General features: G+C 37.6%; 2 protein-coding genes across 3 annotated transcripts in view; one reads left to right on the top strand and one right to left on the bottom strand.

Annotated features, from left to right (window-relative positions):
• The first annotated feature begins 2,159 nt into the window (after positions 1 to 2,159).
• Positions 2,160 to 9,338, top strand: ATP6V1D (ATPase H+ transporting V1 subunit D). Its single transcript, XM_014311198.1, has 8 exons — positions 2,160 to 2,271; positions 3,369 to 3,448; positions 4,756 to 4,823; positions 5,486 to 5,530; positions 5,957 to 6,060; positions 6,447 to 6,513; positions 7,774 to 7,852; positions 8,466 to 9,338. The coding sequence occupies exons 1-8, from the start codon at positions 2,167 to 2,169 to the stop codon at positions 8,605 to 8,607; spliced, it is 690 nt and encodes a 229-aa protein (XP_014166673.1). The 5' UTR covers positions 2,160 to 2,166; the 3' UTR covers positions 8,608 to 9,338.
• Positions 9,339 to 10,225: 887 nt separating this feature from the next.
• The window catches only part of MPP5 (membrane palmitoylated protein 5), a 54,575-nt gene continuing 46,498 nt past the window's right edge, over positions 10,226 to 18,302 (bottom strand). The window contains exons 10-13 of one of the 2 annotated variants that reach the window (XM_005417520.2): positions 17,621 to 17,788; positions 16,718 to 16,920; positions 15,325 to 15,435; positions 10,226 to 13,309 (exon numbers count right to left, since the gene is read on the bottom strand). In XM_005417520.2, the coding sequence (XP_005417577.1) occupies positions 13,133 to 13,309; positions 15,325 to 15,435; positions 16,718 to 16,920; positions 17,621 to 17,788 (659 nt within the window). In that variant the 3' untranslated portion in view covers positions 10,226 to 13,132. The remainder of the gene's footprint in view (positions 13,310 to 15,324; positions 15,436 to 16,717; positions 16,921 to 17,620; positions 17,789 to 18,302) is intronic. The other variant, XM_031064275.1, reaches the window with a different exon arrangement.

Here is an 18,302-nt window from a genome sequence, read left to right as displayed (position 1 = left end):
GAGGGCCGCTGGTCCTTAACTTCACATTCTGCTTCCAGGCTCCACATCAGCTCTGTCCGTCCTCAGAGGGCCGTGGCAGGGCCCCCGGCACCGAGATGCCGGGTGTGATGTTTAAAATAATGTGAATACGCAAACCTTACTTAAAAAAGAATAATTTTTAGAATGTATGTGTAGGAAAAAGTGACAAACGGAACCACAGCTTCCCTTAATTTTGCAACAGAGGATACTGCTTCACGAGAGGTTGGCCATAAAGCGTTAAGGAAGTAAAGTGCTCTCAGTGTAGTGGACAGTCAGGTTATTTTCCAGCTCCAGACAGCAAACTATTTGTCATGAAATCAGATGTCTCCTGAGAAGGCTTAGAAAGCTGCCAACATTGGAACTAACACAAACAATTGAATAAAATTGCTGGTTTAGTAACACTGTTCAGTTTCTCTTCGGAACCCTCCAGGACAGACAGACTTTGCTGAAGGTGAAAGGCTGTTTCAAATCTTCTTGCATGAAAGTGGGTTGCCTTCACATAATCTTTATAATAAAAAGAATGCCTTGTAAGACAGAAAACCTCAAACATAAAATAATAATTATTCACTCTGTATGAGCTCAGGACATATAAAGTAACAGTTCATATGGAGAGATTAATACATTACATGGTAAATGTTCTATTTTGAAATTTAGTTTAGAAATAAACTATTGCATACACAGAAATGAATGACTGCATACACTAAGTCATCTGGTCTCACTCCTGCTCTTTGGTAGTGCTTTTTTTCATTCAGTTTAGGTGTCCAAGGAGAGGACACTTCAATCATTTTTGAAAGGTATCTGGTTTTGTGAGGTGATGTGTCACTGTGGCGTGAGGGTGGTCATGTACAAAGGCCTAATATTTACAAGCCCATTTTCGAATGAGGTGACAGACAATAATGTGGGTGCTGTTCCCAAAGGAATATAAGTTAGAATGGCAAAATAAAGATGTCCTGTGTCTGCAACAATTAATTTTCTTAACTGACAGAAGACGATTTCACAAGGTTTACTTTTTATGTTGGTTTGGAGGTTTTTTTATTGTTATAAAGTGGCTTGCTGGTATGAGCCTCTTCTGTGCTGGATATCTTCAATTCCAGAAACTGCTTGGTTTCCTTGAGAGTAAACAAGACATTGTTTATTGCACTCTCAGAGCCAGTGAGATCTTGCTTGAACTAGAAGGCCAGCCAGTCTCTGGCAGGTGGTGAACAGAGCAGACAAGTCAGTTCAAGGTGATGACAGACACCTGCTTGTTGGGAAAGTAAAGTTGCCTTTCTACTCTCTGATTTTTTTAAAATCATAAACATTCATAAAGTATTCATGGTTTTCAGTTATACATATTTGGTAGATGTTAATGGAGCCATTCTTGTCACATGCCAGTTGATGTGGCCAGTAATGGATTCCACTGTGTAGATAGAATCTTAATTATACTTACTTTTTCCAAGGTCAGAGAGGAAGTGTGTAGGAACTTGGCTTAAGCAGTGTCCTTTGTGCACAGTGGCTAAATGTAGAAAGCTGTACAGTTCCTAATTTCATACAAGAAACCTATACGTGTGCTACTGGATTTAAAGGTGAAAGCTACAGCTAACTCACTAATAGCCCTTTTAAATTGTTGCTGCTTTTGATTGTCTTTGACAGCTTGTAAATCTCCCATGCAGCATATGAAGCTAAGGAAAACCAGAATGTACAACTGCTGCATCTTCTTGCTCTGTAAAATCAGAACATGGCATCAACTGTTGTGACCACATGAGGAATTTGCTTTGTCTGATTTTGACAAGATGACATGGCAGTAAAAGAACTTAAAAGCAATACCAGTGTCACAGTGACAGCGGATATTTGGAGTAGTTTGATCTCCGGTACTTCTAAGTCATGAAGAAAAATGAAAACTTTTATTTCCTATTATAGAAGCACTGAAAGATGTCTTGTCAATTTTCCATGAGCTTTGACTTCATAATTAATAACTTTGTAGTTCTCAATAATGATGGAGAGAAATATAAATTCCCTTGATTTTAAATGGGAATCTACAATTCTGTCCTGAAGTGGCCATCTTGTTTTACTGCAATGTTTTACTTTCACGTAAGTTTTTTCCTAATCCCTTCAGATGATGCAGGACATTTTTTCTTTATTCCTCTGCTTACCAGGGCTCAGACCATCATGAAGGCTCGTTTGAAAGGAGCCCAAACAGGTCGTAACCTCCTGAAGAAAAAATCTGATGCTTTGACACTTCGATTCAGGCAGATCCTTAAGAAAATTATTGAGGTAGGTAAATTAGAATTTTCCTTTGTTTGGGTCACTTTACTATTATGTCTGTTATGCTTTCCTGTCCTCCTAACTTCATTAGATAAGCTGGAATATAGGACGACTTTCTGGCTAACCTGTTTTTTGTAAGTGAGACTACTGAGTAGGCATGAGCAGAATTATGTTTTTTTGGCTGCAGTGATACAGAAACTTGAAGAGTTAATATTCTTCACCTCTTTCCAAACAGTCTTAGCCTTTGCTTTCTTTTGTGTCCCAAGTTCCCTATCATGATGCTGCCAAATACTTCAGGATTGGTGTTAAAATGTTCTGTAGTCCCATTTTTATTGCTTTATCTGGCTTGAGGGGATACTGCACATTTATAATGTTTCCTGCATGACTAGGTACACTAGCAAGCAGAAGTTCTGTTCAGATGGGACTTGTTCCTTTAGGAAGAAACAGAGTCCTGCTTCTTCCTTTGTAACATAGATGACAAATCTGAGGTAGTCAGTAGAGCCTACTATGTGTTGTTCTGGTCAGCCATATCAGATAGGTTTAGTTGCACTGTTTTAGTTGCAGCTGCTGCAGTGTCCATGGTTAGCAGTGGTCCTTTGTTGCCATGCTGTAGAGAAGCTCCCATCATCTGTCATTGCTTCCTATACATTGTCTAACACACACAGGCTGGTGTTTTCAATAGTTTTTAGCTACAAGGGCTACAAAGCTGTAAACATTGGGAAAAAACAGAGTGGGAGGAGAGTGTAGCTTCACAAAGCTGTAAACATTTGTATGTTGAAAATCAGCTTCAGCTGTCTCATAGTATTCCATACAATGTGAAATGAGTATTTTCCTACTGAGCCACTTTATTGTTGTTATTTAACCCCCATGTAATAGAATTTCATGATTAAGACAGATCTTTTGCTTTTTTTGTGAGTTCTACCATGTGAAACAGCTGAATTTTTTTTTTGCCAGTCACTTGAGAATTACTATTTCCAGTTTGAGAGTAAGCTATGCATATAGGACTTTCTCACTCTCTTCGATTTCTTCTCCTTATACTGCTAGTTATTTATCCTGGAAAAGGAGTAACAATGTGCTTTGTATTTGCTGCTTTTTTTTTTAAACAGACGAAGATGCTGATGGGTGAGGTGATGAGAGAAGCTGCCTTTTCACTTGCTGAGGCAAAGTTCACAGCAGGAGATTTCAGGTGAGGATTGCTGGGCTTCCATGAGCATATCCTACCTATGGGAAAGAGTTATCAACAAATTATTATTTTCTCTTTTGGGAATAAAGGTAAATTCTTAAAGGCACCTAAAAAAAGATGACAGTGGAGGGGATGAACTAAATTCTGTTATGTAAAGGCAGGAGAGAGAGAACTTGCATGATGAAAAATCTGTTGGAAGCTAAACCAAGTGGAAACATTACCAAAATTTTTTGTCCTTGGTTTGAGAAGGTGTTGCTTTTTGTAGCTTGGAATCAAAAACGTAGGGAAGCGAGAATTTATATCAGAGTATTGGACAATTTGTTAATTTGGTCTTTCTTGTGAATTTGAGGGATAGATGTAATGTGTGCTCTTTTCTGCCAGTAAGTCACACAGTGATTTTACTAGTTGTTCTTATCTCCTGCCTCGCTGACCTTTGTCTCACTAGGGCTAGAGAGGGCTGTATGCAAGATGGGAAACACATCCTTTTCTTCCAGCAGGATACTTTAATTGTATTTTAATAAATTACAGTTTTGTCTAGGGTGTTTGTGTAATTCATTCAGGTGTGCATGGGGAAGTGTTTAAGATTCAGCTGATGGTACTTCCAACTAATGGGGAAGAGCCAAGTGATCAGACACAATAGAAGAAAAGTCTTTTTGCCCTTTCATTTGGATATAGTGCTGTTTCCTGTCCTAACTAGTCACTGTGTTTAGCCATAAACAAGTCAGATTCCACCCTGTAAGTAAACTGGACTTCAGCAGAGGAGTTAGCTGTAGTGACCTGTTCTTGGAAGACCTTAAGTTACTTTGGAATGCTTCAAGATGAATTGTTGTACAAGTCCAAGTTTGTTAACATGGTAGTGGGTGAATAAACTCATTAATGGTCTGAAAGAGCAAATACTTAGAAACTAAAATGAACAAAATGTTGTGGCCTTGGTTTGAATTTAAATCCTTGAAATTCCTTCTCTTTCATTGTGAAAGAAATCTTACAGGTTGATTAGACTCAATGTTATTAAAATAATTTGCCAGGTAACTGGCTAGTTTTTTAGCTATGCTTTGTAAATTTGGTCTAAGACATTTTTAAAGTTATATTTCATAGACTCTGCATCTTTTCCAAACTTTGCTGGAAACCTGTTTCTTTCAAAGCTTCTGTGTTGGCTTTGAATACTTTGCAATGAATTGCAAGGAGAACTGAGCTGACAACACTTTCCAGGTCCTTGCAGCTATTTGATAACTCATTCATCTTGTATATAATGATGAGTTAATGAACCACTTCAATTTTTCTGATTAGGATCTGTGTTTTCTTCCTTACAGTACCACTGTGATCCAAAATGTGAACAAAGCGCAAGTCAAGATCAGAGCTAAAAAAGACAATGTAGCAGGTGACTCCAGGCCATGAGTACTTCAACTCATAAGGGAATTGTGGGAGGAGACTTGGAAATAGGCAGGAATGTATCTAAATGCTGTCTCCTTTTTTTCTTATCTATCTGTAGGAACAATTATAATTTGTTGTTTTTTCACATACAGCTTATGATTTTTATATTTGGTTACTTACCTCTCATAAAATAAAATGAATGTGTGTAAACTGCAGTCCAATTTCTGAATTTCTGGACAAAGTATAACTTCCATAGAGCTTTACTGGAAAACAGATCAGGAGTTAAGCCCCAAATTAAATAAATTTCAAGCAATTGTCTATCCACACAATTGTCTATAAAGAAAACAAGACAGATAAATCAGGATTGAATGATTGAAATATTCCTTAAGCAAAGAGAACATAGTACTAAACATAATAAAACGGAATGAACCAGAATACTTCCCTGAATGTTTCATGAGTCTTGATCTCTGCAAACTCAACACAATTCTGAAGTTTCATATTAAACGTCAGAACCAGCATGACATAATTATTCCAAGCTATGTAGGAATATTTTGTAAACAAAGCTTCTGCCATTACGTAACCAGAAGCAAATGGGGTAAAAGTGAGCTGTACTTCTTAAATCTGTAACCCTTTATGTCTCTTACATGCATTTTTCTTCGCTCTTGTCAGGTGTAACCTTGCCAGTTTTTGAGCATTACCAGGAAGGAGGGGACAGTAAGTACAACCCAAGTGTTTTCTGTCTTTATGTACTTAGAGCCATTCCATGCTCACACAGAAATATTGTCATGTCTTAATGGTAAGTCAGTTTACATCCCAGGCATAAGGGTACTTACTTCCTTTGATGCTTTGCCTGCTCCTGTGACATGGAGGGATTATTAGGAACTTCTAAAAGATTCTGCTTTCCAAAATCAGTGAGTTCTTCAGGTGAGGAGAAGACTTGTATTTCCAGATTTTGAGACTTCAGAGTGTTACTAGAGACATGCACAACATAAACCACTAAAAAGACAATTTGTTAATGGGCAAAGGCTTTAGCTTCTCACTTGATAAGCTCTTTATATCCCTGTAGTGTGTAAAGTATTAATTTTTATCTAGTAAGGAAACACTATAATAGCAATAGTAACAATTATTGGTTTTTTTCAGGCTATGAGCTGACTGGCTTGGCCCGAGGTGGAGAACAGCTGGCTAAGCTGAAGAGGAACTATGCCAAAGCTGTGGAGCTGCTAGTGGAACTGGCCTCATTACAGGTTGGTGAGAGTTAAAAAAGAACAGATCATTGGTTTCTCACTTTTCTAAAATGAAAGTATCATCTCTCAGTAGTTGTAGTTTAATATAGTCCCAGTGCTGTATAAAGTTGCAAACCTTTTTTAGCCATATTACTGCTTCAGAGAAATCCTTATTCTTTCATGCTCAGAAGAAACTTTTTGGGAGAGTTGGTATTTGTAACTGCTAATGTGCAGTATGCTGCATGCTAGTGACATTAGTAGAAAACATTCTACTTCTATCAAGAACATAGCTTGTAAAGCTACATTATAGACTTGGCTTTCAAGTGCTCTTTGGTTTTGTGTACAGAATTGATGGAAATGTTGAATTTGTCTTGTTATATATTAACTATTTAATCCCATTCCATCAGACATCCTTTATTACTTTGGATGAAGCCATTAAAATAACGAACAGACGTGTGAATGCAATTGAACATGGTGAGTATTTTTCCATTTGGGATGCATGACATTTTTCTGTTTCTGTGTAAGATGAGGAGCAGGGTCAATGAAGCCATTCTTTCTTGTTAGAATTTCTCACCAGTTCAAGAATGCTTTCTAAAAAGCATTACAATTAGGCATATTGCAAGAAAGGAAAAAATTAAAAGCCCAGTGGAATGGACTGGAGGACACAGAGATAAATGAATAGGGAAACATGAGAAAGTAATCGGGAAATTGTATTCTGAACCTACAGGACAAAAGTTTTACAAACATTCTACAGTCCCTTCTAGTGACTTTGACTTAACTGGTGAAGCCTGTTGACTAGAAGCAAAAGATATGATGTTTCTATGTGTTAAGATGTTCCAATAGCTAGCATAATAAACTTCAAACAACTAAAATATAGTTAAATCACTCTAATGAACTTTAAAACTGTAATGGTGGTTCCCAGTGGAGAGGCTGGTGACTTCTTCATTTTGGATGGAACAGTCCTTATGTCAATAACCTGGTATTTTTCTTTGATCTGAATTCTTTGTTCTTTATGTTCTTGTTTGTAAATTTGCTTCTTGCCATTTCTTAAGTACTGTTACAATCCCAGCATTGGCTGTGCTTCCTTTTGCTGCAATGTCCAGAGTGCTTTGACTGTTTCAAGTTGCCTTCTGAATTTTGATGTCCTGGATTTAATAACTTTTGCATGTATACAGTAATGTATTTCAGTCCATGTTTCCAAATTATCCTTTTCAGCAGTTTTTCATAGACTGGTTTCTTTGAACATACAGGCCTTAACTGCAGCTTATCACTGAGAATATGACCTAGAACAGGTTTCCTCTGCAACCTTCCAAATAATTTTGGTAGTGCTGGTAACAGGTTTCTTCTTTCAACAAATGATTCTGACACAGAGCTTGTGCAGTTTGGTGTTAAAGCTGTGTTTAGTCTCTTATCTTTTGTTTTGTGATTGTGTTGTATTTGAGTATTTTCATGATGGCCTTTTTAAATGGATAATTCTGAGTAAAGGTGCTATACTAAAGTTTCTGAAACAATGTGATGGAAGAACATAGTTTTAATTCAAATTTGCCTGCTTGTCAGGAGTTTTTTATATTTTGTGTACTTGTCCATCAGGAAATAGTATGATATTCCATGAAAGACATAGATTTCCCCTAGCCAAAAGAATTACTAGATTGACATCAAACAACATCTGTGCAATATAGTAGATACTTCCTGGCTAATATAACAGCAGTCCCACTTTCCTTACATTTTTTTTAGTGATTATTCCCAGGATCGAGCGTACTCTTTCTTATATCATCACAGAACTGGATGAACGAGAACGAGAGGAATTCTACAGGTAAAAGACTAGTCAAAAGACTAGACTGGTCTCTTCTTAACATAGACCATTCCTCAGAAGGGAGTTAATAGAACTGTTCACCAAATGTAGAAGCAAACATTGTTAAACATGACCTCATTCTTCCTGCACATGGAGTTTCCAGAGCACTCACCAATTACTTGTCTGAAAGTTATAAATGAATCCCTTCCATTAATTTGTACATAGCTGTCATTGTTCTTCCAGAGGGAATGATGTGATACAGTACCCTGAGGTATTCTGCTTTAACAACACCTTTGCCAATACAGTCAATGTTCTGGGCCACCTGGAACAAAACTGTCAAATCTGAAATGAATGAAAGAGGAATGAACTTGATTAAATACAAGCAGAATAGCATAATGCAGTGTTTAGGGTCAAGAATATAATTTATAGTTTGGTTAAGTTTTTCAATTGCAGCAGCTAGCAATAAAAGCCTTTTATTTTTGCCATTTTGCCAAATTTGGTATTTGTTAGAGAATTTTCGTTTCCTGTGGAACTTTTCCAGGTAGCTTTATCAAGTTGAAGTTGTATGGTATAGCTACTAACCTGTTATGAAAACATATTTGCTTCACAGATAAAGCTACATTTCTCTTCACAGGCTTAAAAAGATCCAGGAAAAGAAAAAAGTCTTGAAAGAAAAGTCTGATCAAGAACGGGAGCTGCGGAGGGCTGCTGGTGAGGAAAGTGAGCCAGCCAATCTCTTAGCAGAAGAGAAGGATGAAGACCTTCTCTTCGAGTAACCCTGCACAGTTGCTGGGAGCAGGGGACCCAAAATACAGAACGTCCAGTTGCAATATAATTCAAGACATGTTGCCTCCAAGATACTTATGTGGCTTCTCATTTGGTGTCCAAGTCTTGAGTTGAATGGATTGTGGATTTCTCCTGGGAGATTAGAAATCTGGGAGCTTGACTACAGCATAGGAGGGAAGGCAGAAATGGGTCAGATGCTTTACTATAAGGAAAGCCTTCTAGTCCGTGTTCAGCCTGTTTCTTCACTTAGTAGGAATGACTGTTGATAGCTGTATTTTTTTTTTTGAAGGATGGCTCTGGATTTGCCTAATCAGATTCATCTAATTGCTCCCCTTCCTAGTACAAGCAGAGAAAAATGTTACTTAGGGAGGAAGATGCATATGATCTTTGCTGCTGAACCAGTAACGTTCAAGTTGCTTAGATCCAGTATTGGCACTGCTGAAGTCAAATCCCTGTAAAGGAAACTCTAGTTTTCTAACCTGTTTATGAAATCCACAGTCTTCTGTGATATATTTTTGTTGCACGATTGTTACCATTGGCCTAAAATATCTACGGTTTTAATTAGAGGTTCTGCCAACTTGTGTACTGTCTGTGCTAGAAACAAGTGTAAATTTTAACTGCTACAATACCTGGTGTCTGGCTCGAGTTGCTAGAAGATGAATCTTAAAAGCTTGTTGTGTTAATTTCAAAATAAAACCTCTGCTTCACCCTTTCTCCCTGACATGGAAACCATACAGAATACATCTCTTACAGCCTGTGCCCACATTTCGTAATCTTTAGTGCTTTAAATAAGTAACTATGGAGAAGTGGCTCCCTCCTGCCAAAAGCACATAGAAAAAATCATCTAGCTACATGTTGCTCCAAATCTTCATTGCTTCAGTAGGCTGGCAAGCAAAGCAGGGTTGAATGCACAGCAGTCCATCCTTCCTGCAATTCTCAAGTCCAAGGTTGATGAGTGGAGTCCAGGAGAGTGGCTGACCAGCAGGCTGTCACTAAACCCTGCTCAGTTTGAAGAGCTGTTTTCCTAAAGACAGAAGCACAGAATCATTTAGGTTGTAAAAGACCTTGAAGATCACCGAGTCCAAGCTTTGACCGATCACCACCTTGTCAGTCCACAGCCATGTCCAGCTATTCCTTGAACACATTGGTTGTGTTCTTTTTCTTGAAGACACTGGTTTGCAATCAGCAAACTGAACACATGCCCCAGAACTAATGCTGGGTCATAGTTTCCAGTACTACAAGTCTAGTCTATTCAAGGTAAGCATCTTGTTTTAAACATGACACTTAACTGCAGATACAGGGTAACTGCAAGGAATAAGTGAACACCTTTAAAAAATCATTTTAGAATTGTATGAATAATAAGGCCATTTCTTTTCTCTTGTGTAGCTGTAGACAGCAGAGCTGATTGGTAGGTCCATATTCTGTTGTAAGATAGAGATCCAGCTTGAAAGAGAGACACTGGAGCTCTGCAGACCTGTTGCCTCTCCCACAGGATGGATGGTGTCAGAAGGTACACAGAACATCCTGCAGGGCACTGATGCGTCACAACATGTTTCACACATTCAGCCAAGTGGCAGAAAGAAGACTCTCAAGATCCGCTACAGGAAGTAAAATTGTACAGTGATTTATTTTAAATCTAGAAATATTTTACATTTTTACATTAGTGTGCAGTTCGTGATGTCTCAAAATAGAGAGTGCAGATATATGTAAAAAAGTAAAATGTGGGGCTAACCACAGGTCTCAATAAAGTTACTTTAATTATTTAAGGCATGGAACCCCCCATCTAATATTTTTAAAAGTCACATTTAATTACATTCAAAAATTCTTTATGCAATTCATTTAACATTTATTTTTAATTAAATCAGGACTGGTAAAAATGCAAATACCCTCATTTCAGTCTGATACAGCTCACAACAATGCCTGGGATAAGGCTGAAGAGTTCTACCAGTGATGTCTATGTATTTTCTGTTATTCTCGAGGGAACTAGCACACATTCTTCATTAAACAAGACAGAATGATTTCTTACACAAGGTAGTTCCAGGTCCAAGCTGGCAGCAGATGGACAGCCAGGTACATATTTCAGTGCTGCTCAAGCTCTCAGCAGGAGGGAGACAAAGCTAACACTGGTTAAAAGCTATCATAGCACCTCTCTATGGATGTCAGTGATTCTGTGTGCCTCAGGAATTAGGAGTAGAGCTCAACTTCAAGCAATATGCTTTAAGTCTACATTCAAAAGCTCATTTGTATAAAAACAGATTCTGTACACCATTTCAGGAAAACTGGGGAGACAAACATGAATGAAATAACATTAATGGCATGATTTGCTGAGACTGATGCTGTCTAAAAACACTGAATGCCTAAGGGGATTCAGCAGCCACCTTGAGCTGATTGTGACTGGCAGAATTTTGGCAGCACCTACACAGCTGAGCTAGGTTAACCTTACTCAACATGTTTTACTGCTTTCCACCTTGTCCAGAAACATTCAATACCCAAAAGCCTAATGCATTTACAATAATCTTTCTTTAAAAAGGGTAGAATCAATACAGTTTTTCCCATACACCTGAACACTGTTGTTGTCATAAGCTATGGATGAAACTGAGAACATGCCTGCAATGTGAGGCAAAAAGCCACAATTTTGAATATCCAGCCCTTAGGCCAACAGTAGCACAGTATTATTTCTAATGCTAACTTGAACTAAGATACTCAAGTTTCACCCCATTTTCTTTCTGAAGCATCATTACTTATCCCCACTAATTGCTTAACTGCTTTTCAGCCCTATATATTAATTAAACCAGCAAATAATTTTGCTTTCTAGCAAGACAGGAATGCACTCTATACTTCAAATTTTCAACATAAAAATGTACTGATTATTAGTTCAGTACCTAGGACAGTTATCTGACAATTTCTTTATATCTGCTCTATACTTTCAGCTCTTTAACTATGGGTGTGAATTTGTTCTACTAACATTTTAAGAAAGAATATATGCAAGACAGAATGGAAAACAGTAACTGCTTTTTTATCCTTCAAAATTAGACAGGAGTGACCTACACATTGACATAACTCCAGTGTTTTACCTGTAGGAACAAAGAAACTCTATGGCTAAAAGAGATATTCACAGTTAAGGTTCTTTGTGCTACCCAGACCAGCCAAGATACTACTATTCATTTAGTGTCAGTAACAACAGCCCCACTGCAGATGCACAGCCACAGCCGTTAAACCTTCACAGCCAGAATCATCTGAGGATGCAGAGATGTTCCCACCTGCTTTGCAGAATGCATCAGGATACAGACCTTACCTTTTGTTCCCTTATTTCATGTTTTTTGTTTTAACCATTAAAAATATTCCCCTTTCTTGTGACTTCTCAGTCAGTTACCAGTGTTTTATACATATTTTCACTGCAGTACTGAGCAAATGCAGGGCAGTAAGTTGGCTAGTGAATTACAATACTCATAACACAGTAGCTACATTCAGCTATTTTAATTCCAGTTAGTTGTCCATTAGTCCAACAGCCACAACATGAACCGTTTCCAGAGATTAAAAAACCCCAGTGTCTTCCAATGTTCAGCAAATCAGTCTGTATTAGTCAGTATTCTGTTATAAAACATGAGAATTTTAGTTGACTTTCAAGCAGCATGTCTTTTAACTATATATTTTCACAAAAATATAACCTCTGCCTTTCTGTCTCTACAAGTCTGTGAAAAACAGCAGCTCCAATCAGTTGATATGTTTTAAAGAAAATACCGTAAAAATATCACATCTAAAAGTTCAATATAATAGTCATCTTTGATTGGACCTAAAATTACGGTGCAGTCAAATCTGATTTTAAAAGTCTGACTAAAAAGACACAAGGATCAAAATATTTACATTATAAACATTTTTCAATACAGTGCTATTAGAAAGTGGAATGTTTGAGAATTAAAATATTAACTCAAGCCTCACAGGGCAGCTCCAGACCAGAGCAGCATCTTCATTTTGTGTATTTTTTGAACAGGAGAGGTTTCTTATTGACACATTTTTTCATGTGTAGATTATTCCTCTGCCCAATGATCTGTAGAATTACGCTCCTGAACTAGCATCATGTCCCACAAACTCATTAAGTTAAGTGTTAAATAACATTCATATTTATAACTATGTGACAGCATGGACTATATATATACATATACACACAAACACACTTAAAATCTTTGTCCTAAGGGTGATCCTAAGTTAAAAAAGTGGATTTATGTATAAAAGTAGTTGCTAGGAAAAAAATCTATCTAAAGCTTTAGAATTTAGTACTGATATGGTCTCCATTTCTAGACCACAGAGAAAGGAAACCTGGACAATCTTTAGATCAGTTAAACTGGCTCACAAGCTGGTCAGCGTATTTTTCAGTAACACGCAATTTCACTGGCAAAGGGTGCTGCCGCTGAGGTCTAGAGCTCACATGCATTTTTACTAGAACTGGGCAGACCTACACATGATCTGCTTGGAAAGGTAACTAGATTGAAGTCCATTTGTCCCTTGGAACTGCTCTCATCGTAGCCAGGTGGAGGGCACCCACTGGGGTTCTGTGTCGAGCTTATTTATTAACCGAAGTAACTCTTGATACGCCTTATCAAGATCAGAATTCACAATTGCTGTATCAAAGTAGTGGCCATTGTTCTGTTCCATCTCCCTTGTCTTCTCTATTATTTCTCTCAGCTCTTCTGGCTGCAATCAGAAACAGAGAGTTAGTGTAGGTGTGTAAGCCTCTTCCCCACAGTAACAGCAGGTTGGGAACAACTCCATTTCTTTACACAAACACTCCTGGTGTTGCTATTGGCTTTTGAAAAGTTTACAGGAACACTCAACCATGATCCATATTTGAAAGCTAAGGGCATTCAAGACAATCCTGACTGATTGGCTATGAGTGGCAAAGAGTAAATAACTGGCCAGGCTAAAGAAAATAAGGAAGATTAGCACTGCTCATTGCACAACACTGATCTCACTGAGGAAGACTGGACCCGTGCAAAGCAAGGCAGCATTCTGCTGGCACCACCAACATGCAACAGCCAAAGGAGACAGCTGTCACTGGTGACACTGTTCATACACAGCAGTGAGAGGCCGCACACAGTGGGAGCCACACATTTAGGCTGACCAAATCACCATAACCTCAGGTGAAGAACATTGCAGAAAGATGGAAAACACATTTGGGAGCTAGAAGGGTATATGTTAAAAGCAAGAGTATTGCAGTGTAGATAAATGATACAAAGGCAGAAGTAGAAATGTTTTGATTTCAGAATTTTTCTTACACTTAGATTCTAAAAGTGTGTTTATTTTTCTTAACTTATTTTTGGATTGTATGAAGAAATATTCAGGTTTAATTTTTGAGATAATATTCTAGGGAGGATATTTCAAAAGAAACTTCAGGACTTCAGGATTTTTTTCTTAGGCATTACACACTCTGGATAAAATCAGAGCAACATTGGAGCATACATGCAAGAAATACCCTTTTCTTTATCAGGAAAGCGATTTAACTTGGTAGCATGTACCCAATTTTTAAATAAATGCAACCCCAATACAATTAATCAGAAAGAAAATAGGCACAGTGTAACACCAAGAAATGCACCCCTTTTTATTGCAAATGGATTCCTTGAATATTGCAACAAAAATCCAGAACATAAGATGCAATATTTATATAAAATAAAGTTTTCTTCATGGCATAAACATGAAGGAAGAAACACCCATTTAAAGACTATGATTATATTTGACGCAGGGGGAGGAAAGGAAAAAAAAGGAAATTTCTTCTGTTTCAACACTTGGACTTTAATGGACTTTTAAATCTTGCACACTAGTAATAAATCACCCTTGCATCAAACAAGGAGAGCAAAACAACACACCATAGAACACAGTGAGTTATGATTCCTGAGCAACAGCTGTGTCAGGAATAACTGTGAGTTATCTTGGGAAGATTGTTTTCCCTTAGTATGAACTGCATTATGCTCAATTAGTACTTTGAAGATACTGTGGTGGCAAAGGGCACCTGCCAATCACTACAGGGTAGATTTCAGTTAAAAAGGTGATGATGAACCTATTCCACTGCCTGAGCAATAAGCACTTGGTATATCATAGCCTGATAAGGAACTTTTCTAAGCTTTCAGATGTCCTGGTTTATTCTTTGCCTTTCAAGTCCATTCTGCAGAACTAACTTCTGAGAAACCAAATAATCTCATAAGCTCAGATCTTGGACATGACTGGTTAAAAATGAAGAGTGATCCCACAAGATCAAGCATAAAATAATTTTAGCTGAAGAGTTTTGGATTTTCAAGTAAATGCTTTTCCAAAGGCAGGTACGTTCTGAAATGAAAACTGGTCATCCTTTGCTCCATTAGAATTACTCCCAGGTTTACTTGAAGACACAACTGAGTTTTCCACAGTTTTGAAATAAAAGGTCATGTTTCTGTACCTGAATGCAGGGACCCCAGTGTAGACACTGTGCCCCAGGATTACTAAATTAGCAGTGCGTTCCCTTGTCTAATACCTCTCACATCCCTTTATGCAAGAGCATCCTGAATGAACCCTTCCCTTAGCATGGTCTGCTTACCAACCTGGAGCACAACTACACTGGTTCACTGCAGTGCTAACTGCCAGCACCATCACCGTGTCCCCATCCCAAGGAAGGAGTATGTGCATTTATTTGTTCACCAAACCCAGCATGGTTTCAGAGGAAGTGTAAGACACCTTACCTTGGGATTTTTCCCTTCTTTGGCCAATAAAGCACGTAGTCGTTCTTGTGAAGGTGGTGCAACAAATATAATATATGGCTTCAAGTCAGAGTTACGTAGTGTTTTCAGTGACTGCAAAAACAGGTTTACATATTTAACAGTTTCACCCAGGAAAAGGGCATTTATTGATGCACTATTCACATGCTATAATAGACAATACACTCTTCAAACACAAATGTACAATATATTAAGAGCAATAGAATTAACTGTAACAGTATTCAAAGTTCAGACACCATTTATATGACAAAATTTATGTTCCAACATTTTTCAGCTTCATGAAACTGAAATATTTACTTTTGTTCAAGAATACTCTTCTTAACTGAACTGACGGAACAGATCTTTTGGTATCCAAAAACAATAAAAAAGGTTAGCTACATTGAACTAGCTGTTGTACAATTCTAAGAAAAGGTATCAGCTTTGAACAGGGAGAAGAGTCTTTAAGTATTACAGATTACTTGAAAAACTACAGTTTAACCTCTTCTGTTTTGAAGATTAAAATATAAGACATCAGATGCACTATTACTGTATGTGTAGCATTTTGTTTTGTCAGGTTTGTCTTGGGATAAACAACTTGTCTTGAGATAAATTTTTATAGCCACAGAATCAGCTAAATTTTTAGAGTTATGAATTTTCATCTCATGACATGCTTTGCAATGCCCATGAGCTATGCTACTAAAGTATCACATGGTCCCAACTGGTGATGACTAACTGATGACTAACCATAGCTTCAATACTACCCTAACCCACTGATATGGCTGAGTTTTAGGGCTTTTTTTGAAGCATCTACAACAGCAGCAGACCTCATACATATCATATGTATCAGAAAACAGGCTGCATTCCAGGACTCAGCCTCTTACCATGTTTGACTAAATTTCCAAGTAGAGGTATGCAAGCATAGTTTTTCTCTTCATAACCAAAAGGTCACAGCTAAATGTTTTTTTCAATACTGTTGATGTGATGTACTTCATTTCTGAACTGTATTTGAAAACTGCACAAATATTCCTGAAATGCAATTTCCAAGTATAATCACAAACAATGTCCTCTCTATCTTCAAAAACCCCAGAGATCACAGAGTAATTGGAAGATGGAGAGACACAAATCTTATTTTAATTCGTTTTTAATTTTAGATGGTTTCCAGACACTTAAAGCTGGTGAAAACTAAGACCCCTATCAACTGCAGCACAGATAAAGATGTACATATTTGCAAACAAGGAACTGTTTATGAATTGAGTCAACTGAGCATCCTGGCATAAACATGAATATGGATCTTGAAAACATACTCATTTTATAAACCAGAGAGACAGATAATTCACAGCAGCTTCTACAATGAAAACATGACAGAGCTTTGCCATACCTGAGTATGAAGATTTAGAAGGCAAATCTTGCCTGAGTTGATGACTTGTCGCACAGAGTCTATGCTTGTTCCGTACAGGTTCTTCTCAAACTCCCCATATTCAATGAACTTCCCTGCAGCTATGTCACTCTCAAATGCCTGCCGGGAGATGAAATGATAATCCCTGCCAGCTGCCTCAGTCTCTCGCCTACTCCGAGTAGTATCTACAAAAAAGGAATTGAGATGGTGATACATGTAAAGAACTGAAAAAAAGAAAGAATTTTTCTCTTAGCAGGCATATTGCTAATCATGCAAACACAACCTCCATGCCCTTCCCCAACCCAACACAGGAAATATCTATGAAATCTGTGTATTTTATTTTCTACAATAAATGTCCCTGGTCAAATTAATTTGTCAAACTTAATTTAGGTCTCTTTTACATTATCCAGAGGAAAAAAATAGTAAACTACAAAAAGAATAGTTTTAACTGTGCAATTGTGTTCTGAATGTGAAAACAGCTATTAGTTGTTTTTCAACAAATATGTATTGCTAAATTGTTTGTAAACATAATCTAGGGTACATTAGACATTAAAAATATAATATTCACTGAGATACAAGTGGTTTGGGAGGGCACTAAAGCCACCTAAACTTAAATTTATGCAGGACATTTGATTAAAAGTTTTTTGCCCATTTATACTGGCTTCTTTTTGAACTTCTGTAACTCACTCCTATTTTATTCAAAACGATATAATATAATGTCTCTGGAACACTGTGTTTGTAACACTGGATTTGCATTAACTTCCCTTTTTCAAGAGCACAACATATCCTGCCCAAACCCCAAGCTCCCAATGACTATTTCCAACAGAACAGGATTTGTCTGCAGCCCAGGCTTGGAACAAGGATCCCATCTGCCGTCACACTCACGGGGCACAGCGGTGGCAAAGCGATCCACTTCATTATTCATCAGTCTCTGCCGCAGCTCGTTCTGCCCGCAGTTCTGGGGGCCAATCAGAACGATGGGACGTTTCCTATTTGCTGGCTGATGGTACAGTGACATTTCCTCGTAGGTCAAAATCTCCTCATTGTCATAATCTTGAGAGAGAACAATAAAGCAGTCACAAAGTACTCTACTGCCAGTTTCATGTATTGCCGGTCATGCAGTACCAGATTTCAGACAGGTCCTGAGTCTCAGCCCAGCATTTGAGTCACCAAAGCAACAGAAGCCCAAAGATTATCATATGCCCAGTGTGATGATAATTTTTTCCCTTTCTTGGGAAAAAAAATTCCACTTATTACTCTTCATATAACTAGTAGCACAAACCCAAGAAACATTTTTTTTTGCAAAAAAAGAAGTTTCTAGTACAAGAGTAACACTTTATACCCAAAGGCAGCAACCATCATCCCAATCCTAAAGTACTTTTGTAAGAACATAGCCTATAAAATCTGTCAAGAAAGTTTCCATTTATGAAGTTTACTTATGCAGAGTGAGATGATATTACAAAGCCATAATAAATTGGTTCATCATTGTAAAACGATGAGTGCTTCTCTGCCTAAAAAGCTATCTGTTTTTTTATCTTATTATCTGATCTTTATTAAAGACACTACA

Source organism: Geospiza fortis, unplaced genomic scaffold (assembly GCF_000277835.1).
Source record: "Geospiza fortis unplaced genomic scaffold, GeoFor_1.0 scaffold54, whole genome shotgun sequence".
Taxonomy (NCBI): domain Eukaryota; kingdom Metazoa; phylum Chordata; class Aves; order Passeriformes; family Thraupidae; genus Geospiza; species Geospiza fortis.
Note: the sequence above shows the minus strand (reverse complement) of the source record. Positions and strands in the feature narration are given on the sequence as shown.

Bases quoted from the DNA above. Each gene is read 5' to 3' on its own strand.
- ATP6V1D (XM_014311198.1), top strand. From the start codon at position 2,167: ATGAAGGCTCGTTTGAAAGGAGCCCAAACAGGTCGTAACCTCCTGAAG. The intron at 5,531-5,956 runs GTAAGTACAACC...GGTTTTTTTCAG, and splicing joins TTACCAGGAAGGAGGGGACA to GCTATGAGCTGACTGGCTTG. The intron at 7,853-8,465 runs GTAAAAGACTAG...TTCTCTTCACAG, and splicing joins GAACGAGAGGAATTCTACAG to GCTTAAAAAGATCCAGGAAA.